A 19,016-nucleotide genomic window follows, 5' to 3' on the forward strand; every position below is an offset into this window, starting at 1 on the left:
CGCGCGTCAGAGGGGGCGGGGCCGCAGAGCCGGACTTCCGCTTCCGGGAGACAGGCGGCGCTTGTCCGGCGGCCCGGCGCGCGGAGAACCCGGGTTCGAAGCCAGCCTCTCCGGGGTGACTCGGCGGGAAGCCGTCTTGCCGGAAGGCTTGCTCAGCCCAGCCTCTGCTCAGTACGCTAATCTGGGGGATTGCGACGTGGTTGTGGGAGGACCACCCAGTGGCACGCAGCTCAAACCTTAAATGTTCGCTTATTAGGAACGTTTTCTTGTTGTTTTTTTAAATTATTATTTTGTACTTTCGAGGTGGTGGGGTCACACTGCAGCCTAGGCTAGCCTGGAACTCACCCTGTAGTCCCAGGCTAGCCTTGAACTCACAGTGATCCTCCTCCTTAACCTCTGCCTCCCCGAGTGCTGGGATTAAAGGCGTGCGCCTCCGCGCCCGGCTTCGGGAAGTTTTCCTTTAAAAAAAAAAAAAAGAAAAGAAAAGAAAAAAGGACAAGATTGCTCAGACAGTGTGCATAAGGATTATTATTTGAGACAGTGGGCGCGCCAGGTCCTCCAACCACCACAAACGAACTCGACGCATGTACCACCAATGTGTCTGGGTTCCATATGGGTCCTTGACCTCTGCGCCATCTCTCCAGTCTCATATGAATATTTTTAATTCATTGTGAAACTTTACTGTATGAGCACTTTGCATATTAGTCATATTCCCATCTGGTACCAAGTTCCCTCCCTTGCCCAATTCCCCAGAGGTTCCCCATCTGGGTGATCTGTGTTCTCTGGTCATGAATGCACCAGTCTCTGGGGTAGGAATAGGATGCCTCAGGATACTCGCTCTCACCCTGTGGCTTTTAGTCTTTCTACCCCTCCAAAGATGATTTTTTTTTTAAGTTTTACTCATATGACCAGGATTATCTTTACAAGAAAATGTCACTTTACCAGTTGATTAATAAAAATCTGTTTGGGGCTGTTGAGATGGTTCAGCAGTCAAGGCACTTGCCTGCAAAGCCTAACAACTCAGTTTGATTCTCCAGTACCCATGTTAAAGCCAGATGCACAGACTGACACATGCACCTGGAGTTCTTTTGCAGTGGCTGGAGAACCTCACACACCTATTCTCTCTCTGCTTGCAAATAATAAAAATAACTTGAAAAATAAAAATCTGAGCAGGACGTGGTGGCACATGCTCTAGCTTTTAATCCCAGCACTCGGGAGGCAGAGATAGGAGGATCGTCGTGAGTTCAAGGCCACCATGAGACTACATAGTGAATTCCAGGTCAGACTGGGCTAGAGTGAGACCCTTCCTCAAAAAACCAAAACCCAAAAATAATAATAATAAAATTTATCCTAGTTCGGTGGCCCTCCCCTCCATCATGGGCTTTGCAATTCTCCACCCAGCAACATACATTGTAACCACTAGGTTGTTAAGGATCTTATTTAAAAATTTTTAGCTGGGTGTGGTGGCACATGCCTTTAATCCTCAGGAGGCAGAGAGGTAGGATCACCATGAGGTCGAGGTCAGCCTGGACTACAGTGAAACTGTACCTTGAAAACCAAATAATCTATTCCATCCAGTATAATACCATGTGACCATTTGAAATTATGGGGGCTGGGGAGACAGCTCAGCCATTAAGGCACTTTCTTACAGAGCCTAACAACCTGGTTGTGTTGATACACAAGGTGGAGCTCTTTGCAGCAGCTAGAGGCCCTGTTCCCCTCTGTCTCTCTGTTTGCAAATAAATAAAAATATATTTTTTAAACGTTCTGGTAAACCAGGCTTGGTGGTGCACATCTTTAATCCCAGCACTCAGGAGGCAGACATAGGAGGATCGCCGTGAGTTCAAGGCTACCCTGAGATTACATAGTGAATTCCAGGTCAGCCTGGGCTACTACAAGAACCTACCTCAAAAAAAAAAAAAAAAAAAAAAACATGTTCTGGGACCCCAAACAAAACAAAAACTATGGCTGGAGAGATGGCTTAGTGGTTAAGGTGTTTGCCTGCAAAGCCAGAGGATCCCGGTTCGACTCTCCAGGTCCCACGTAAGCCAGATGCACAAGGGGGTGCATGCTTCTGGAGTTCATTTGCAGTGGCTGGAGGCCCTGGCGTGCTCTCCTTTCTCCCTCTCAAATAAATAAATAAAAATGTATTTTAAAAAAAAAAGTTCTGGGGATGGCTCAGTGATTAAAAGGTGCTTGCAAAACCTGGTGTCCAGGGTGCAACTCCCCACTTAAATGCAAAAAGTGGCATAAGCACCCTGTGTGCATTTGCAGTAGCAAAAGACCCTAGCACATCCACACATATCACACAAATTTTATATATGTGTGTGTGTGTGTTTATGTATATATATAACTTTTTTTTAATTTGCAAGCCGAGAAAGATAGGAGACAGATTCCAGGCGCATGTGCTACTTTGTGCATCTGGCATTCTGTGGGCACTAGCCATCAAACCTGGATTGTTAGGCTTTGTATGCAAGCACCTTGACCATTGAGCCATCTCTCTAGCCCCTGGAGCACTTTTTGTTTTTGCTTTTTCCTTGATTTTATATATATATATCTTATTTATTTGAGAGAAAAAAAGAACATGGGCCTCTAGCCACTGAAAACAAATTCCAGACCCATGCGCCCCCTTGTGCATCTGGCTTATGTGGGTCCCAGACAATCAAACCGGGATCCTTTGGCTTTGCAGGCAAACTCCTTAACAGCTAAGCCATCTCCCCAGCAACCCCCCCCCCTTTTTTTTTTCAAGGTAGGGTCTCACTCTAGCCCAGGCTGACCTGAAATTCATTCTGCAGTCTCAGGCTGGCCATGAACTCAGAGATCCTCCTACCTCTGTCTCCTGAGTGCTGGCAGCAAAGGCATGCACCACTACACCCAGCTCCTAGAGAGCTTTTAAAATCAGTCTCAGACCCAAACCAAGAAATGTTTTACAAATAGCTTCCAGATAATTTACCTACAGACAAGTTGATTCAAGGTCAGCCTGGGATACACAATAAGATGATGTCTCCCAAACAAAATATTAAACATGCCACACTTGCATATGAGTGTGCTGAGTGAATGGAACCAAGTAACATGGATTGTGTGTCCTAGGACCCCATTATACAGTGTCCAGAATAAGCTTCATTATACAGAAAGAGAATGGTAGGCTGGGCCTGGGAATGAGGATTAATTATGAATGGGCAAGAAAGATCTGAAATTGATTTACAGTAATGGATACAGTTCATTAAACTTCCTTCATCTCCCAAAACTTATTCATTCAAGTTACCAAAAATCTCATGTGTGTGTTTTCTAGACACTGTCTCATACACAAGGCTAGCCTTGAGCTGATGTTACCTCTGCCTCTGGAGTGTTGAGATAACAGGTGTGTGCCATCTCACCTGGCTTAAATGTTGTTTTGTGCAGTGTTGGAGATTGGGTCTAGGACCTTGCATGATAGGCAAGCAAAGCCCTCTACCACTGAACCCTAACCCAAACCAAAATTCACTGACTTGGTATAGTGAAGCAGATGAATTGCTTTTATGTAACATTATATATATATTTTTAAAGTTAGGTTTTAGAGACCTACGTGATAGGTCAAGAGCAAGTACCCCTAGTGCCGTCTCTGCAGAGCGGTTAAGACACCACTCAGTTTCCCCAAACAGCTCTTGATGATCAAGTTCTTCACTTGAATCATCTCAACTTTAATATGGAAGATGCCAGAACAGCCTACAGTTAGAACAGTACAGGGGCCCAGACCAAAAGTTTTGCTATGGACATTTAGAGACTAGGAAGACCCTGTCTCCATTCCCCAGAGCCTCTGGCATGTGCACTGGGATCCAATTAACACTGGTATCTGTCCTTCCTTCTGACTTCACCTCAGCCGTGGTTGACAGCGCTCCTTCCATCCAGCCCTCCCTCCCTCCCTGCAGCTCCTCAGACACGGCCCACGGCTTCCCCCACACGAGAATCTGCCCACGAGCGTACCCAAGGAGCCTCTGTGGGGTAGGTGGAAGGCAAGGCAGGGCTGCCTGGCACAGGCCTCTCTGGAAATGCCCTGCAGGTGGGGACAGCCGGCCTCTCCCAGCTCCCCAGGCTGTACTGGCTGGTGTGCGGAGCTGGGCCTCTACCGCTGGGAGATGGCGGCTCTAGCCAGCGCTGCTCCTGTCTCTGCCTGGCTCTGCGGGCTGGCGAGGTGCAGCAGCCGTGGCAGGAACCGGGCAAGACGACAGCTCGTCCCTTTCCCAGCCTCCCGTGTCAGCACTTCAGGCCCATCTTGGCCATCATCTCTTCATAGACGGTCCATGCCATGGCTGCCATCAGAGTTCTGCGCAGCGCCCGGGGAACACTGCCTTGAAAGAAGCCACGCAGCCCATGGTCCTGCGACAAAAGGAATATTAAAACTCCCTCAAAGAAAACAAAACCTCCCGCTGCCAACAGCTGACAGTCAGCCCCCCACCTCCCCTGCCAGCACACAGGAGGCCTGTTACCTCATCCTTGAATCTGTTTTTCAACTTTACCACAAATCTGTGAATGATCACTCCAAGGTAATCACGAGCTCCTGCTTTTTCTTTTTTTAGTTTTCCTTTTATTTTATTTTATTTTATTTTATTTTTTTGAGGTAGGGTTTCACTCTGGCCAAGGCTAACCTGGAATTCACCATGGAGTCTCAGGGTGGCCTTGAACTCATGGCAATCCTACCTCTGCCTCCCAAGTGCTGGGACTTTTAGTTTTTTTGATGTAGAGTCTCTCTGTAGCCCACGCTGACCTGGAATTCACTATGTAGTCTCAGGCTGGCCTCAAACTCATGGTGATCTTTCTACCTCTGCCTCCCAAGTGCTGGGATTAAAGGTGTGCTACTCTTCTGGAGGCATTTTGTTCTTGGTCCTTAATTAGGTTTGGACCTCCCTCCCAAATTTCCTGACTCATCAGGCCTGGGGTCGACAACATCCGGTAGTCTGCGTGTGAACAGACGGTCCTAGTTAGATGCCCTCCCTTCAGTGAAAGTCATGGGCCTTGCAGTTTTCAGCCCTGCAGCGCACACTGTAACCACTGGATTGTTGAGGTTCTTTTATTAAAAAAATTTTAGCTGGGGGCTGGAGAGATGGCTTAGTGGTTAAGCGCTTGCCTGTGAAGCCTAAGGACCCCAGTTCGAGGCTCGGTTCCCCAGGTCCCACGTTAGCCAGATGCACAAGGGGGCGCACGCGTCTGAGTTCGTTTGCAGAGGCTGGAAGCCCTGGCGCGCCCATTCTCTCTCTCTCCTCTATCTGTCTTTCTCTCTGTGTCTGTCGCTCTCAAATAAATAAATAAATAAAAATTAGAAAAAAAAAGGATAAAGATTAAATCCTTGTTTAAAAAAAAAAAAAATTTTAGCTGGGCATGTTGGCGCACACCTTTAATCCCAGCATTGGGGAAGGCAGAGGTAGGAGGATCGCCATGAGTTTGAGGCCACCCTGAGACTACATAGTGAATTCCAGGTCAGTCTGGGAAACTACCACAAAAACCAATCAAAACCCTTTTGTGGTCCAGAGGATTGATCCCAGGGCCTTGTATGTGTTACCTGCATACTCTAGTACTGAGCTCTACTTAAAAAGAGAAAATTATTTGAGAGGCAGATAGAACAGGCACACCAGGGCCTCCAGCCACTGCAAACAAACTCTAGACGTATGCATCCCCTTGTGCATCTGGTTTACATGGGTCCTGGGGAATCGAACCTAGGTCCTTTGGCTTTGTAGGCAAACGCCTTAACCACTAAGCCACCTCTCCAGCCTACGCTCTGCTTTTGACCTCTAAAAATGCCACACTATTGAGCCTGAGAGGCGCACCCCCATTCTGATACAGGTGCCCTAGACTTCCGCCCGGGGTGGAGGTAAATGACTAACAGGAGAAGGGTGAGGACTAACAGCCTCAACTCCGCGCAGCCCCTCGGCAGACCCTGAGATGATGTGTGCTGCTCCTCCAAAGCCCGCCCTCAAGAACGAGGCAGTCGGGTTACAAAAGGAAATCCCAATGTCCTGAGTAAGCTTAGGAGGCTGTGTTGGGCCACACACGCAGCCACAGGTGCTCTCTGGCCACAGGGCAGCTCTTACCTTGAAAATGAATGCCACTGCCTGACCGATCCACTGAAACCTCCCTGGGGAGAGCTGCATGTGCGTTTTAATAACGTCTGCGGGCTGAGTCACCAGCGAGGCCAGGATGCCGGCAAATATCCCGCAGCTGAAATTCACGGCAGGAACAAAGGCTGCATCCAGCTGGTCTGAAGCAACACAGGTTATAAATCTCCCACACGTCAGATGAAATCAGCGCAAGTTCCTGTCCATTTTCCCCAAAGTCAAAAAAATGGGGATCGATACAACGTCAAACATTTAATTTTTTAATTAAGTTAATGTGTGTGTGTATGTGTGTGTGTGTGTGTGTGTGCACGCGCGCGTGCGCACACCAGGGACACTTGCTACTTCAAACAGACTTGACACATTTAGCTTTATGGGGGTACCAGGGAATCAAACCTGGGCCATCAGGTTTTGCAAACAAGTGCTTTTAACCACTGAGCCTTCTTACCAGAATTGAAATTTTAAAAGTACAGCTAAAAAATATGCATGGAGAGAAGGGATTAGAAAGGTGCCTATACTTCAACAGGAGAAAGACACAGCAGGGGTCCCACAAAGATACTGAGAAGAACAAAAGGAACAGTGACTGAGTGTTCTGCGTGACAACTGGAGGCACTGGCTTATCCCAGTGATAAGATACCCACAGGGAGCAAACACAATCTCACGAGTGTCCTGATGTGTGCAGTTATGTGTGCCCACCTGCTAACATGGACAAACGAATCTAGTCACCAAACACTAAATAAGTACGGATGTGACATCAGGGTTATGCCTATGGAAACAAACGAAATTCGCACAGTGAGGCCTGATCCGGCTACTCGCTGGGGTGAGGCCGGAGGACCGCTCACTGTGCCACGGAGCACTGTCAGCACACGCCCCTTACCTGTACCATGGAGCACGATGCCTTTGGTCTGGCTGTAAAACATCAGGTAGATCCCTGAAAAGGGCGCGTCACGAAGGAGAGTTGCTGTCAGGCCACTGAAGAGGCCTCGGTGGCCCTCGTTGTGGTAGATGCTCCTCAGGGCCGTGCAGATGCTCTCGTAGCCATACCTCCCGCTCTGCAAAGGGAGCACGGGCCCAGTGACCGCCACAGGCTGTAGGTGTGAGCAGTAACTCTAGCATGCCTCAGGTTACGCACCAGCACTGTAGGTTTGGATGTAATGCCCCCCACAGGCTCATGCGTTTTGGATACTTGGTCCCCAGCTGGTGGCAACTTGGGAAGGTTGTGAAGCCTTTGGGAAGGTGGTGGAGCCTTTCTGGAGGAGCTGTGTCACTACAGGCGGGCCTTGAGGTGCATCAGTCCAGCCCACTGGGTGGTCATAGCTCAGCTCACCCTCTCTGCTACCTCCTTGCTGGCATGTGACAGTGTGAGCCAGCTTCCTGCTCAGGCCATGCGTTCCCCACCATCTGACGCTTCCCCTCGAGACTGTGAGCTGAAATAAACCCCTTCCTCCCGTCAGCTGCTTCTGGTCGGGTGCTTTGTCCCAGCAATGAGAAGGTGACTGTCACAATCACCAAGACACGAATCGCTCTAGCTCACCCGAGGCTTGTCCTTCTCAACACTAAGTTAGACCAGAAACAAGGGGCTGGTGCTGGTGCTCACTATGCTAAGGCTCTGAGGCGGTCATGCTTACCTCAAAGCGCGTCTTGACCACCGTGAGAGGTGACGTGCACACTCCTGCGACCGAGCGAGAGCCCACGCCCAGCATGAGCGACTCCAGGGCAGTGGGAGGACGGCCGCGCAAGAAATGCTGCTTCAAAGAGTGCAGAGTGCCAAAGTAGATCCCAACGCCAGGGACACACCTCACAATGGACTGCAGGGAGGGACAAAATCAAAGACCAGCCTTGCAGATGCTGTCTTAGCTGGGCTTCCAGAAAGGTCCTGGGGTGACTGGCATGCAATCGCTGGTGGGAGTGGGGGCAGAGACATGAGGAAAGGCAGCCAATAAAGGGCGTGTCATGAAAGCAGTCACAGCTGTGGGAAACTTAATCCCTTGAAGGAGCTCCAAGAGTCGGCAGAGAGCACCCCTCCGCCATCCCTCCACCAAGGTGCCCGTGGGGAGGTGGAGGGCTGCTGGACTTGGGGGTGGGCTTCAATGCCTTGGCAATTCCAGCAAAGTGAGTCCTTAGACCCAGAAAGACTTTGGGCTGATAATACAGGCATGAAGGTCCCAGGCTACACCCACAGAAATGGAGAGGGTGCCAGCTTTAGACTGTGCCACGCTCACAAGTCAAGCCAAGGCATAAGATTCGAAGCCTCCCTGAGCCCTCAGAGGTCAGTGACAATGCAAGACACGGCAATGGGGTTCAGCCATCCCCTTCTCTGTGGAAAGAGCGGTAACGTGGGACTCTACATACTTTGTTTTCTCTCTTTTCCTACAAACCGCCTTCCCCACCATGACAGGCTGTATCCTTGAACCCACGGGCTGAAATAAACCTCCCCTCCCTCACGTTGCTTCCGTAGGTATCTGGTCGGGGTGGACATAAAAGTAAGTGACACACAGACATTCCCCACCTCCGGCTTGGGGGCAGCTCTTAGGGCCGGGGAGGTGCTGGGACGTGACTGGTGAAGACAGGGGCTGCAAGAGACCCGACCCAGAAGGCAGCCTACCGGAGACATCCCTTTCCAGAGGCCCAGCAGACTCTCGGTGCGCACCACCCTCAGGAGAACGGCCACCATCCCCACGCGCCTGGACCTAAAGGCAGACAGACAGAAGGGACAGAGTCGCCCAGAACATGTCTTCACACAGGAATTCCCCACGCAAAGACCTCGTGTACACTCTTTGCGCATCTCAGTCTGACCCAACGGTGGTTGTGGTTCGGGGCGCACAGATTCATCTGTCCATCCACAGCACGAGCCGTGGGGCAAGCTCCGCTGCACTCTGCCCGGTGTGGTTCCCTCAGTGGGAGCTCAGCACTGGGGCAAAGAGCCATCAAGATGGACGCTGTTTCCAGAACACCCACTGGGGCAGCACGGTTAGACCGCCACAGTGCCAATGTCAGGGAGATAGCCAGGGGCCCATGGAGCTGCTCTGGTATGGCAAGACCCTGTTTCAAAGAAATGAACACACGTGCGCGCACACGCACACACACGGAAGCTGGGCATGGCTGGTGTTTATCTTTGCACACCAGCATCATGGAAGTTAACTGCTGAAGATGTCCCTGTGTCTGACCCCCAGTGCCTCAGTGAAAAGTGAGGCAACAAGCCCTACCCATGGTCTGAGGGCTGGAGAGCCTGCAGGCGTGTTTTGATGAGATCCAGGGGCTGGAAGAGGAGGGTGCAGCAGGTCCCGCTGATGGAGCCACAGAGGAAAGCCTTGATCACCGGGTGTAACTGCAAGACAAAAGGACACTGCATAGCAGCTTGGCCTACCAAGCCACTGTCCCTTCTTATTAACAAAAAAAAAAAAAAAAAAAAAAAAGATTTATTTATAAGCAGAGAGAGACAGACAGAATGGGCACTGCAAACCAATTCCAGACACGTGTGCCACTTTGTGCCTCTGGCTTTATGTGGGTTCCGGGGAATCGCACTCTGGTCATTAGGCTTTGCAGGCAAGTGCCTCAACTGTCGAGCCATCACTCCAGCCCTGCTTCCCTTCTTCACATCCTGCTCCATCTTCACAGCAAGACCACGACTTCCTTTACAAGCCTTTCAAGACACCTGTGTGCTGGCACCTCATTTTCCTCCCTACCTCGAAGAAGGGAAAGTGCAACAGGAAATGGCTGTGTGTAATGCTGTTGAGGACACTGTGCCCTGCAAAGGGACTCTCCCCTTAGTGCTCACTGCTAACCATTTTGCTCCACTGAGCAGCATGTCTACTTCCACATGACATCCACTATCTGTCCTGACTCCATCACCTCTCATCCTCAGAAAAGCGTAAAGTCAACTGAATTTTTTGTTTCATTTTTATTTATCTGGAGAGAGAGAAAGAGAGAGAGAGAGAATGAGGCAGAGAAAATGGATGGGCCAGGGCCTCCAACCACAGCAAATAAAGTTGACACACACACCACGTTGGCATCTGGCTTTACTTGGGTACTGAAGAATTAAACCCAGGCCACAAGCTTTGCTAGCAAGTGCCTTTAACTGCTGAGCCAGATCTCTAGCCCTTTTTGCTGTTTTTTAAACTCTAAGCTGTTTCCAGGGCCCCTTGGCCACAGGATCCATACAAATTTAGAGGAACAAGTCAAAGCAAGTGAAACCTTTACACTGAGCCACAATGTGTAAGGTGTGGCATCACTGGTGAATCCCCCTGTTGGACGCTCTCCCTTTCTCCTATTCCCAGCACCTCACCGGAACCCAAGCAGACCACAGCAGCTCCACAGAGCAGCAGGCACTCCTGGGCTTGCCGCCTCGCCTTTAGTCCTGGCACCATCACCCCACTGGCTTATCTGCAGGCACCAGACAGAGGGGCAGCTCTCTCAGACACTCACATATCTCCCCAACACATCCTGGAGCCTCGGCTCTCAGCACTGGACCCTCCCAACAGGAGGAGAACCCAAAAGGATGGCAAAGGATAACGAGAGGCGCTTCAGAACTCTCTTCTCCGGAAGTCACTCGGCAAGTTCCATCAAAAGCACTCTCTCCCCTAATTTAGTAGCATCTGTACTTTCTTTTTTAAAAAATAAATGGCCTGCTATAGCCCGAAAGCATCACCAACAGGATGACTACAGGCATCAAGTTACCAGAACGGGAGTGTCTGTGATCTGTGCTAGTTGTTCAGAGAAGCCAGCCAGCTCCCATCAGATGAGCAAGTGACAGCTGGACTTGCTTACAGACCGGGGGTGAACGAGCTCAGACAATCAGATATGGAGCTGGCAGTGGCCCTGGAGGGCCAGTGGGTGACAGCCAAGCAGTGTGTATATTCTGACAGGTCTACACCTCTCCCAGAGGTGACTGGCTCTCCCGCCAACCAGTGCTCCCAGCCTCACCTGAGATCCTGCGGCAGCCGCAGGCCCAGCTTCCTCATACAGCAGGCCCATCCTTGGACATCTCCTCTGCCTAGACACATACTCCAGAGCCCGTGCATGTTCACCTTATGCTGTACCATCTCCACTCATCAGTGCCAGGACAGCTTCCAGCCCCCAGCCTGCCATCCGGCCAGATGGCTCTGGTTACAACAGGCCCGTAGGCATGCTTGCCCAGAAGCAGCCCAGCCCAGATCTTCCCAGCACCGCCCTTATCTTACTCGGACTCTGGTGCGTCTGACATGGATGGGCAGCTCTTTCCCTCGGCGCCAGGTCCTCTCTCCTCTGTGTGCAGCTGTCTCTGGGCAACCTCAGCCACAGCCAGTCTTCACACGCGCAAGCAGGTAGTCCCCACACCTCCAGCCCACTCTCTGCTACCCCCACACACCCACGCCCTCCCGCCACTGGCCCACAAGGGGCTCAAACTCAACAGGTTCAAAGTGGAAACCTTGCTAACAATTCTCCACTTTGCTCTTTCTCCAGTGCCCATCAGGATACTCCTGGCAGGAGAAAGAGAACCCGGGGGCCACTCTGCCTGCTGCTACCTCCGTCCTGCACGCGGACCCCTTGGCCTTCCCTCCCATCAGTCCCTCATCCTAAATACCAGAGACTGAAGAAGAATGTTTCCTGGGAATGAGTGGGAATCACAAAACTGCAGGGATGGCCTGGTGTTTGTGAGTGCCGAGCGGCTTACTGCTGAGCTGCGCCACCAGCGCTGATTATGTTTTTAGTAACTCAAAATTATTAAAGGCAGATGATAAGCAACTCTGTTTTTAGAGGTGAGAGGGAAAAGGCAGAAACAGAAAACAAGACCAAACACAAATGAAAAGCCAGGGGAATGGAGAGATGGCTCAGTGGTTAAGGCATTTGCCTGCAAAGCCAAAGGACTCGGTTCATTCTCCAGGACCCACATGAGCCAGATGCACAGGGGGCACATGCATCTGGAGCTCGTTTGCAGAGGCTGGAGGCCCTGGCGCGTCCTCTCTCTCCCTCCTTCTCTCTCTCAAAAAATAAATAAAAACATATTTTAAAATAAATGCCAGGTGTGGTGGTGCATGCCTTTAATTCCAGCACACAGGAGGCTGAGATTAAGGGGATCATCATGAGCTCGAGACCACCCTGAGAGTACACAGTGAATTCCAGACCAGCCTGGGCTAGAGACCCTACCTCGAAACAAACAAACAAACAAACAAAATTAACAGGAGTGATAATTAGTTCCACAAACAATTCCTTTTTTTCCCTAAAAAAAAAAAAAATCCTAGGATTGGATAGATGGCTTAGCCATTAAGGCGTTTGCCTGCAAAGCCAAAGGACCCAGGTTCAACTCTACAGGACCCAAGTAAGCCACATGCACAAGGGGGCGCATGCATCTAGAGTTTGTTTGCAGTGGCTGGAGGCCGTGTCCCGCCGATCCACTATCTGCCTCTTTCTCTCTCCTTGTCTCTCTCAAATAAATAAATGAAAAAATAAAAAATATTAATCCTAGCACTTGGGAGGCAGAGGTAGAAGGATCACTGTGAATTCAAGGCCACCCTGAGACTACATAGTGAAATTCAGGTCAGCATGGGCCAGAGTGAGACCCTACATCGTTAAAACAAAAACAAACAAATATATATATTATATATATAAGTATATTTTATATATTTGTTTGTTTGTTTTTGTTCTTAATCCTAAAACTGGTAGTCAGCAATCTCTCCTCCCATCCCTGGGAAGCAGAAAGCAGCAGTTCCCGGCCCCCACCCCCAACCCGGCCCCCACCCCCAACCCGGCCACACCCTCGCCTCCGCCAATGGCGACCCGGCTCCCGCAGGCGCAGCCAATCAGAGCGCGCGGGGGCGTGGCAACGCGAGCTCGACGCCGCGGGAAGCTGCGAGGCGGCGGTGGTCTCCCGGCGGCTGCGGCGCTCAGCCCGGGACGAGCCTGGGTCCCGCTCCGCCTGCCGACCTCAGGAAGGTTCTCGAAGCAGTCAGTGAGCGCAGTGTCCGCGGCCGCCCGTGCACCCGCCGCTTCCCGCAGGCGCACCACGAGCGTCCCCACCGTGTCCCCCACGTACGTCCTGGGGCGGCAGCAGCGGCGAGCGCGCCTTCTCGATCATCGGGGACGGGGGCCCGGCCCTCGGGACCGTGCCGCGGGGTGCCAGAGCCGGGCGACCACGGCCGACTTCCGGCCCGTCACGAGCTCCGCGCCCTCGGCGGCGTCCACCGGCCCCTCGCTCGGCCCCGCGGCCGGTTTCAGCCCCGGAGCGAAACGGTTGGGTGTTTCCGGGGGAGGAGAAAGCCGGAGGAACCAGTCAGAAAGGTGGGACTCCGCTTCCGCTTCCGGGTGGGGCGCTCATTGAAGCGCCAGGCGAGCGTGTTCTTAGTGCCACCTGGTGGACGTAGTCAGAACTGCGGGGTCCGCAGTTGGGCTGCAGAGCTGGAGCTTTATTGTTTGGGGGGTTTTGTTGTTTTAAAAATAGAATTTATGGCCCGGCGTGGTGGTGCACGCCTTTAATCCCAGCACTCTGGAGGCAGAGGTAGGAGAATCGCCATTAGTTCGAGGCCTCCCTGAGACTCCATAGTGAATTGCAGGTCGGCCTGGGCCAGAGTGAGACCCTACCTCGGAAAACCAAAAATAAATAAAAATAAATAAACAAACAAAATAGGATATGTATTTTCCTTTGAATGCTGATAATTTCATTTAGTAATTGATATATACTGTATGTGTTAACCACACATCAAATGTGTAAGCCTTATACAATAAAATAATCTCTCTCTTTCTCCCTCATTTTTGGTGCTTGAGTTGGAACCCAACGCCTCAGGCTTACAGCAGGCACTTTACCACTGGCCCATTCCCTAGCCCTCATTAATATCTTTGAGATAGATACACACACACACACACACACACATATATTTGTATGTGTGTGGACACATGCGTGCATGGGTGCACCTGCATAAGTGTGGTCCAAAGGTTGATGTAGGATTTCTTTCTTAATCACTCTCCACCTTATTTTATATTTTCGGTTTTTCGAGGTAGGGTCTCACTCTAGCTCAGGCTGACCGGAAATTCACTATGCAGTATCAGGGTGGCCTCAAACACAGCGATCCTCCTACCTCTGCCTCCTGAGTGCTGGGATTAAAGGCATGTGCCACCACACCCAGCAAGCTCAGCTTTAATATATATATATAAATTTGTTTTTCCCCACTTGAGAGAGAAAGAAAGAAATAGGGGGAGAGAATGGACACGCCAGGGCCTCCAGCCACTTGCAAACACACCACCGTGTGCATCTAGCTTACGTGAGTCCTGGGGAATTGAACCTAGGGTCCTTTGGCTTTGCAGGCAAGCACCTTAACCGCTAAGCCATCTCTCTAACCCAACACCTACATTTTTAACAAGTGCAAAAATCTCCAATGACACTTTAGGTCTGAACAGTGGAACGTTTTTATGTGGTCCCTAGTTTGCTTCTATCCATCCATTTTCCTTCACTCATTCAAGAAGCTCAGCTCCAGCTGACCACGAGAGGGGGCCGCACTCAAACCCATTCTTGCCCCTTCACTATGTTTCACCCACACTGTCTGGTCCACCCAGCAGTCCGGGTGGGGTGGGCAGGTGTAAGACGCTCAGAGGAGCTACAGACTGGAGAGAGCCCTGAACCAAGAGGTTCCTGGGGCTGGACCATCCCTTACCCACACTCCAGTGGGCCTCAGCTAGACCACCCCTTACCCACACTCCAGTGGGCCTCAGCTAGACCACCCCTTACCCACACTCCAGTGGGCCTCAGCTAGACCACCCCTTACCCACACTCCAGTGGGCTTCAGCTAGACCACCCCTTACCCATGCTCCAGTGGGCCTCCGCTTTCTCTCTTGCAGCATAACAGGGTTAAACTAAGTGTTTTCTGAGATCCTTTATTGGCCAAATAGCGTGGTGTCCTGACGCTCAGGCTAATGCATACCAGCAGGACACTGAGGAGATGGCCTGGGGCACAAAAATGCCTTGAGGAAAAGTAAGTATATTTTTGTCAACAGCCCTATATTGCGCAGGCCCTCCCCGTCATGTTCCCTTGGGCCCTGCCAGAAGAGGAACTGTCTGTAAAAAGATGTGACAACCTTGCAGCAGAGAGCGGGGCGACGGGAGGACTTGGGGTTCTGAGCTACGCATGCTTCCTGCCTTCTGCTCAGACCAAACTCGTGTGTCCCTGCAAAGCACCAAGCTCTCCCCACAGAGGGGATAAGACATAGTTCACTCTGGAACCAAGAGTGAGTGACTGTGGCCCTGAGAACAGAGATTCAGGTTATTTCAAATCCCATGTTTCAACATATAAACAATTTCGTGAAGATTTCATAGTTACAGAACACGTGAGTCATAAATCATTTTTAATTTTTGTGCTTTTTCAAGGTATGCTCTTGCTCTAGCACAGGCTGAACTGGAATTCACTCTCTAATCTTAGGGTGGCCTGAAATTCAGGGCGATCCTCCTACCTCAACCTCGCAAGTGCTGGGAACAAAGGCATGCAACACCACGCCAGACCGAATTCACTTGTTAAATACATTGGTGGAAATAGCAGGTAGGTGGGTTATCAGGAAGAGGAGACATCTCTGCTATACACTTTAGATGTTACCTGAGGACATGCTCGGCCTTAGGGCTGCAAGAAGCTGCTGGTCTGTTAGAACATTCCACAAGGTTTCACCTGGGAGTCATCAGGATGTTAGGTGAGACATGGTAAGCAGTTCATGGCTACTAAGGGACTGAAAAGTTAGCCTGGGTAATTTGTCTCTGATCTTGCAACCCTCCATCTCTCTGTGTCCCCAGGAGTCCAGTCAGCCTTGCTCAAAGTAGAAGTGCTTGTCAGGGACTTTAATTCACACATGACAGCACCTCAAAGCTGGACCAGAGGGGTCACTGCGATAAAGATTAGGAGCAGGAGGACACAGGCCCAAAGAAGCATAGGCAGAGGAGCTGGAGAGATGGCTCAGCAGTTAAAGCACTTGTCTGCAAAGCCCAATGGCCAGGGTGCAATTCCCCAGTACCCACATAAAGCCAGATGCACAAAATGGCAAATGCATCTGCAGTTTGTTTGCAGTGACTGGTTAGGGGGAGGGTGCTCACTGGAAGCGGGCATCCCAGAGCACCTGGAAACAGAGCTTTCATAGAGCACTGGGCTGAGCAGCTGGCTTCAGCTGACTATGTCATTGGTTGGACTCCATGACCTTGGACCAGTTATTTAACATCAGGAGAGATGGAGGAAGGGAGAGAAAAAGAAGGCAAAGAATGAACTGGTGTTTAACTGGGGCCAGGCATGGTGGTGCACCCCTTTAATCCCAGCACTCAGGAGGATCACTGTGAGTTAGAGGCCAGCCTGAGACTACAGAGTGAATTCAGGTCAGCCCAAGCTAGAGTGAGATTCTACCTAGAAACCAAAGAAAAAGAACTGAAAACTGAGATTGCTCAGTGGTTAAAGTGCTTGCCTGTGAAGCCACAGGACCCATGTTTGATTCTCCAGGTCCCATGTAAACCAGACACACAGGTGACACAAGAGAGCAAGGTTGCACATGTGTACAAGGTGACACACACGTCTGGAGTTCTATTACCGTAGCTGGAGGCCCTGGTGTGCTATTCTCTCTGTCTGTCTGTCTGTCTGTCTCTCTCTCGCTCGCTCGCTCGCTCGCTCTCTCTCTCTCACTCTCTCTCATTAAAAAAGGGGAAGTCTGTGCAGTTCAATGGTACAGGAATCACCAGTGAAAACACTCAACAGTGGATACTGCAAGCCTTAGATTTGGCCAGCCAGGCTAAATGAGCCAACAGGTGCAATAATGGCACGTCTGTCATGGTGGAAACCAATTGCCCTCTAATTGGACTGGAGGCCTGCTCCATGGGAGGGAATACATCCCTGATACTGAAAACCTAAAACAGGGGTAGTCATGAGCCCTAGGGGTACAACATCTGCTGCTGTCTGGCTAAATGTATATACTATGCTTATCAAACTGCCCAGTAAGCACTTCTCTTAATGTTCATACCCTTATATTAATGCTGCTCTCACTGTTGGTAGAGAACCTTCTCTTTTCAGATGGCAGTGACCTTGGGATGACTCAGAAGGTATCATGGTGCTAGAAAGAAGTGACCAGAGTGCTCAGTACTGTAATATCTCTATCACACCTTCCAAGGCTCAGGGTCTAATGCAGAAGAGGAGGCGGAAAGAATATAAGAGCCAAAGGAAGGGTAGGACCCCTTCAACGTGCTCCCTCCAGACACAAAATGGCCTGGATATCCATGACTTCACAGTGCCTGACACTACCTAAACAAGACCATTATAATAGGAGGAAATGATCATGACATCAAAATAAAAGAGAGACTGAGACAGGGAGAGGATATGATGGAGAATGGAGTTTCAAAGGGGAGAGTGGGGGGGAGGGAGAGTATTACCATGGGATATCTTTTATAATCATGGAAGTTGTTAATAAAAATTTGAGAAAAAGGGGGGGAAGTCTGTTGGGCTTGCCTCAAAAAAAATAAAAATAAAAATATGGTGGTGCATGTCTTTAATCCCAGCATCCAGGTGGCAGAGGTAGAAGACTGCTGTGAGTTTGAGGCTATCCTGGGACTATCTAGTAAATTCCAGGCCAACCTGGGCTACAGTGAGACCCGAAAAAAACCAATAAGTAAGTAAAATTTCACACATAAATATGTCAAAAAACAAAAAAATACATAATTTTTTAAAAATTATTTCTTTATTTGAGAGAGAGAGAAAGAGGAAGAATGGGTGTGCCAGGGTCTCCAGCCTCGCAAATGAACTCCAGATACATGCACCACCTTCTGCATCTGGTTTACATGGGTCCTGGGGAATTGAACCAGGTTCCTTTGGCTTTGCAGGCAAGTGTTTTAACCACTAATATATCTCTGCAGCCCCAAAGCGACACACTTTAAAAAAATAGTTAATTAGGACTGGAGTGATGGCTCAGTGGTTAAGGTGCTTATCTGTAAATCCAAAGGACCCAGGTTCAATTTACCAGCTGGGAATTATTCCCAGCATTCTCATATTCCCCCCCCCCTCTCTCTCTCTCTCTCATAAAACATTTGACTGTTTCTAAGATATATTAATTAAAATGTTTTTTTAAAGAAACTTAAGGGGCTGGAGAGATTGCTTAGCGGTTAAGCGCTTGCCTGTGAAGCCTAAGGACCCTGGTTCGAGGCTTGGTTCCCCAGGTCCCACGTTAGCCAGATGCACAAGGGGGCGCACACGTCTGGAGTTCGTTTGCAGAGGCTGGTAGCCCTGGCGCGCCCATTCTCTTTCTCTCCCTCTATCTGTCTTTCTCTCTCTGTCTATCGCTCTCAAATAAATAAATAAAAAATTTTAAAAAAAGAAACTTAAGGAAGGGAGGAAGGAAAGGGAGGCAGGTAAGGAGAGAGGGAAAGGAATAAGAAATAGAGACAGGGAGGGAGGAGGCAAGAAGGAAGGGAGAGAGGGAAGGAAGGAAGGAAGGAATTATTTTGCCCCATAGTTTGAGGGTATAGTACAGTCAGTCCATCATGGCACGGAAGGCATGGTGGCAAGAGTAGTAGGCAGCTGGTCACATGGTATCCACAGTCAAGAAGAGAGTAGCCGGGCGTGGTGGTGCACGCCTTTAATCCCAGCATTCAGGAGGCAGAGGTAGGAGGATCGTGTGAGTTTGAGGCCACCCTGAGACTACATAGTAAATTCCAGATCAGCCTGGGCTAGAGTGAGACCTTTTCTCGAAAAACTGAAATAAATGCATAAATAAAAGGGGCTGAGGAGATGGCTCAGTCAATACAATGATTGCCCCACAAGCATGAAGACTTTAGTTCAGATCCCCAACACCCACATAAAATGCTCAGAGGGGGCTGGAGAGATGGTTTAGCAGTTAAGCACCTGCCTGTGAAGTCTAAGGACCCCAGTTCGAGGCTCAATTCCCCAAGACCCACGTAAGCCAGATACACAAGGTGGCACACGCATCTGGAGTTCATTTGCAGTGGCT

At 50.1% G+C, this 19,016-nt stretch overlaps 1 protein-coding gene across 5 annotated transcripts; it reads right to left on the reverse strand.

Moving 5' to 3' along the window:
• Nucleotides 1-3,659: 3,659 nt before the first annotated feature.
• Nucleotides 3,660-13,210, reverse strand: Slc25a38 (solute carrier family 25 member 38). 5 transcript variants are annotated; one of them, XM_045136648.1, is made up of 7 exons: nt 13,099-13,210; nt 9,293-9,414; nt 8,692-8,776; nt 7,715-7,894; nt 6,964-7,138; nt 6,066-6,232; nt 3,660-4,356 (listed from the first exon to the last, which is right to left on the reverse strand). In XM_045136648.1, the coding sequence occupies exons 1-7, from the start codon at nt 13,138-13,140 to the stop codon at nt 4,234-4,236; spliced, it is 894 nt and encodes a 297-aa protein (XP_044992583.1). In that variant the 5' UTR covers nt 13,141-13,210; the 3' UTR covers nt 3,660-4,233. The 5 variants fall into 5 exon arrangements, with proteins under 5 accessions (XP_044992583.1, XP_044992579.1, XP_044992582.1 ...); XM_045136644.1 differs by having other exon boundaries at nt 6,964-7,174; XM_045136647.1 differs by lacking the exon at nt 13,099-13,210 and adding an exon at nt 11,267-11,393 and having other exon boundaries at nt 6,964-7,174.
• Nucleotides 13,211-19,016: the final 5,806 nt, after the last annotated feature.

Source organism: Jaculus jaculus, chromosome 17 (genome assembly GCF_020740685.1).
Source record: "Jaculus jaculus isolate mJacJac1 chromosome 17, mJacJac1.mat.Y.cur, whole genome shotgun sequence".
NCBI lineage: Eukaryota > Metazoa > Chordata > Mammalia > Rodentia > Dipodidae > Jaculus > Jaculus jaculus.

What these genes read in the sequence shown, in the direction of transcription:
- Slc25a38 (XM_045136643.1), bottom strand. Translation starts at nt 11,060, where the DNA reads ATGGGCCTGCTGTATGAGGAAGCTGGGCCTGCGGCTGCCGCAGGATCT. An exon ending in CGGCTGCCGCAGGATCTCAG is followed by an intron (nt 9,415 to 11,009) that starts GTGAGGCTGGGA and finishes TTTGTCTTGCAG; the next exon opens with TTACACCCGGTGATCAAGGC. An exon ending in TCTGGAAAGGGATGTCTCCG is followed by an intron (nt 7,895 to 8,691) that starts GTAGGCTGCCTT and finishes CCCTCCCTGCAG; the next exon opens with TCCATTGTGAGGTGTGTCCC.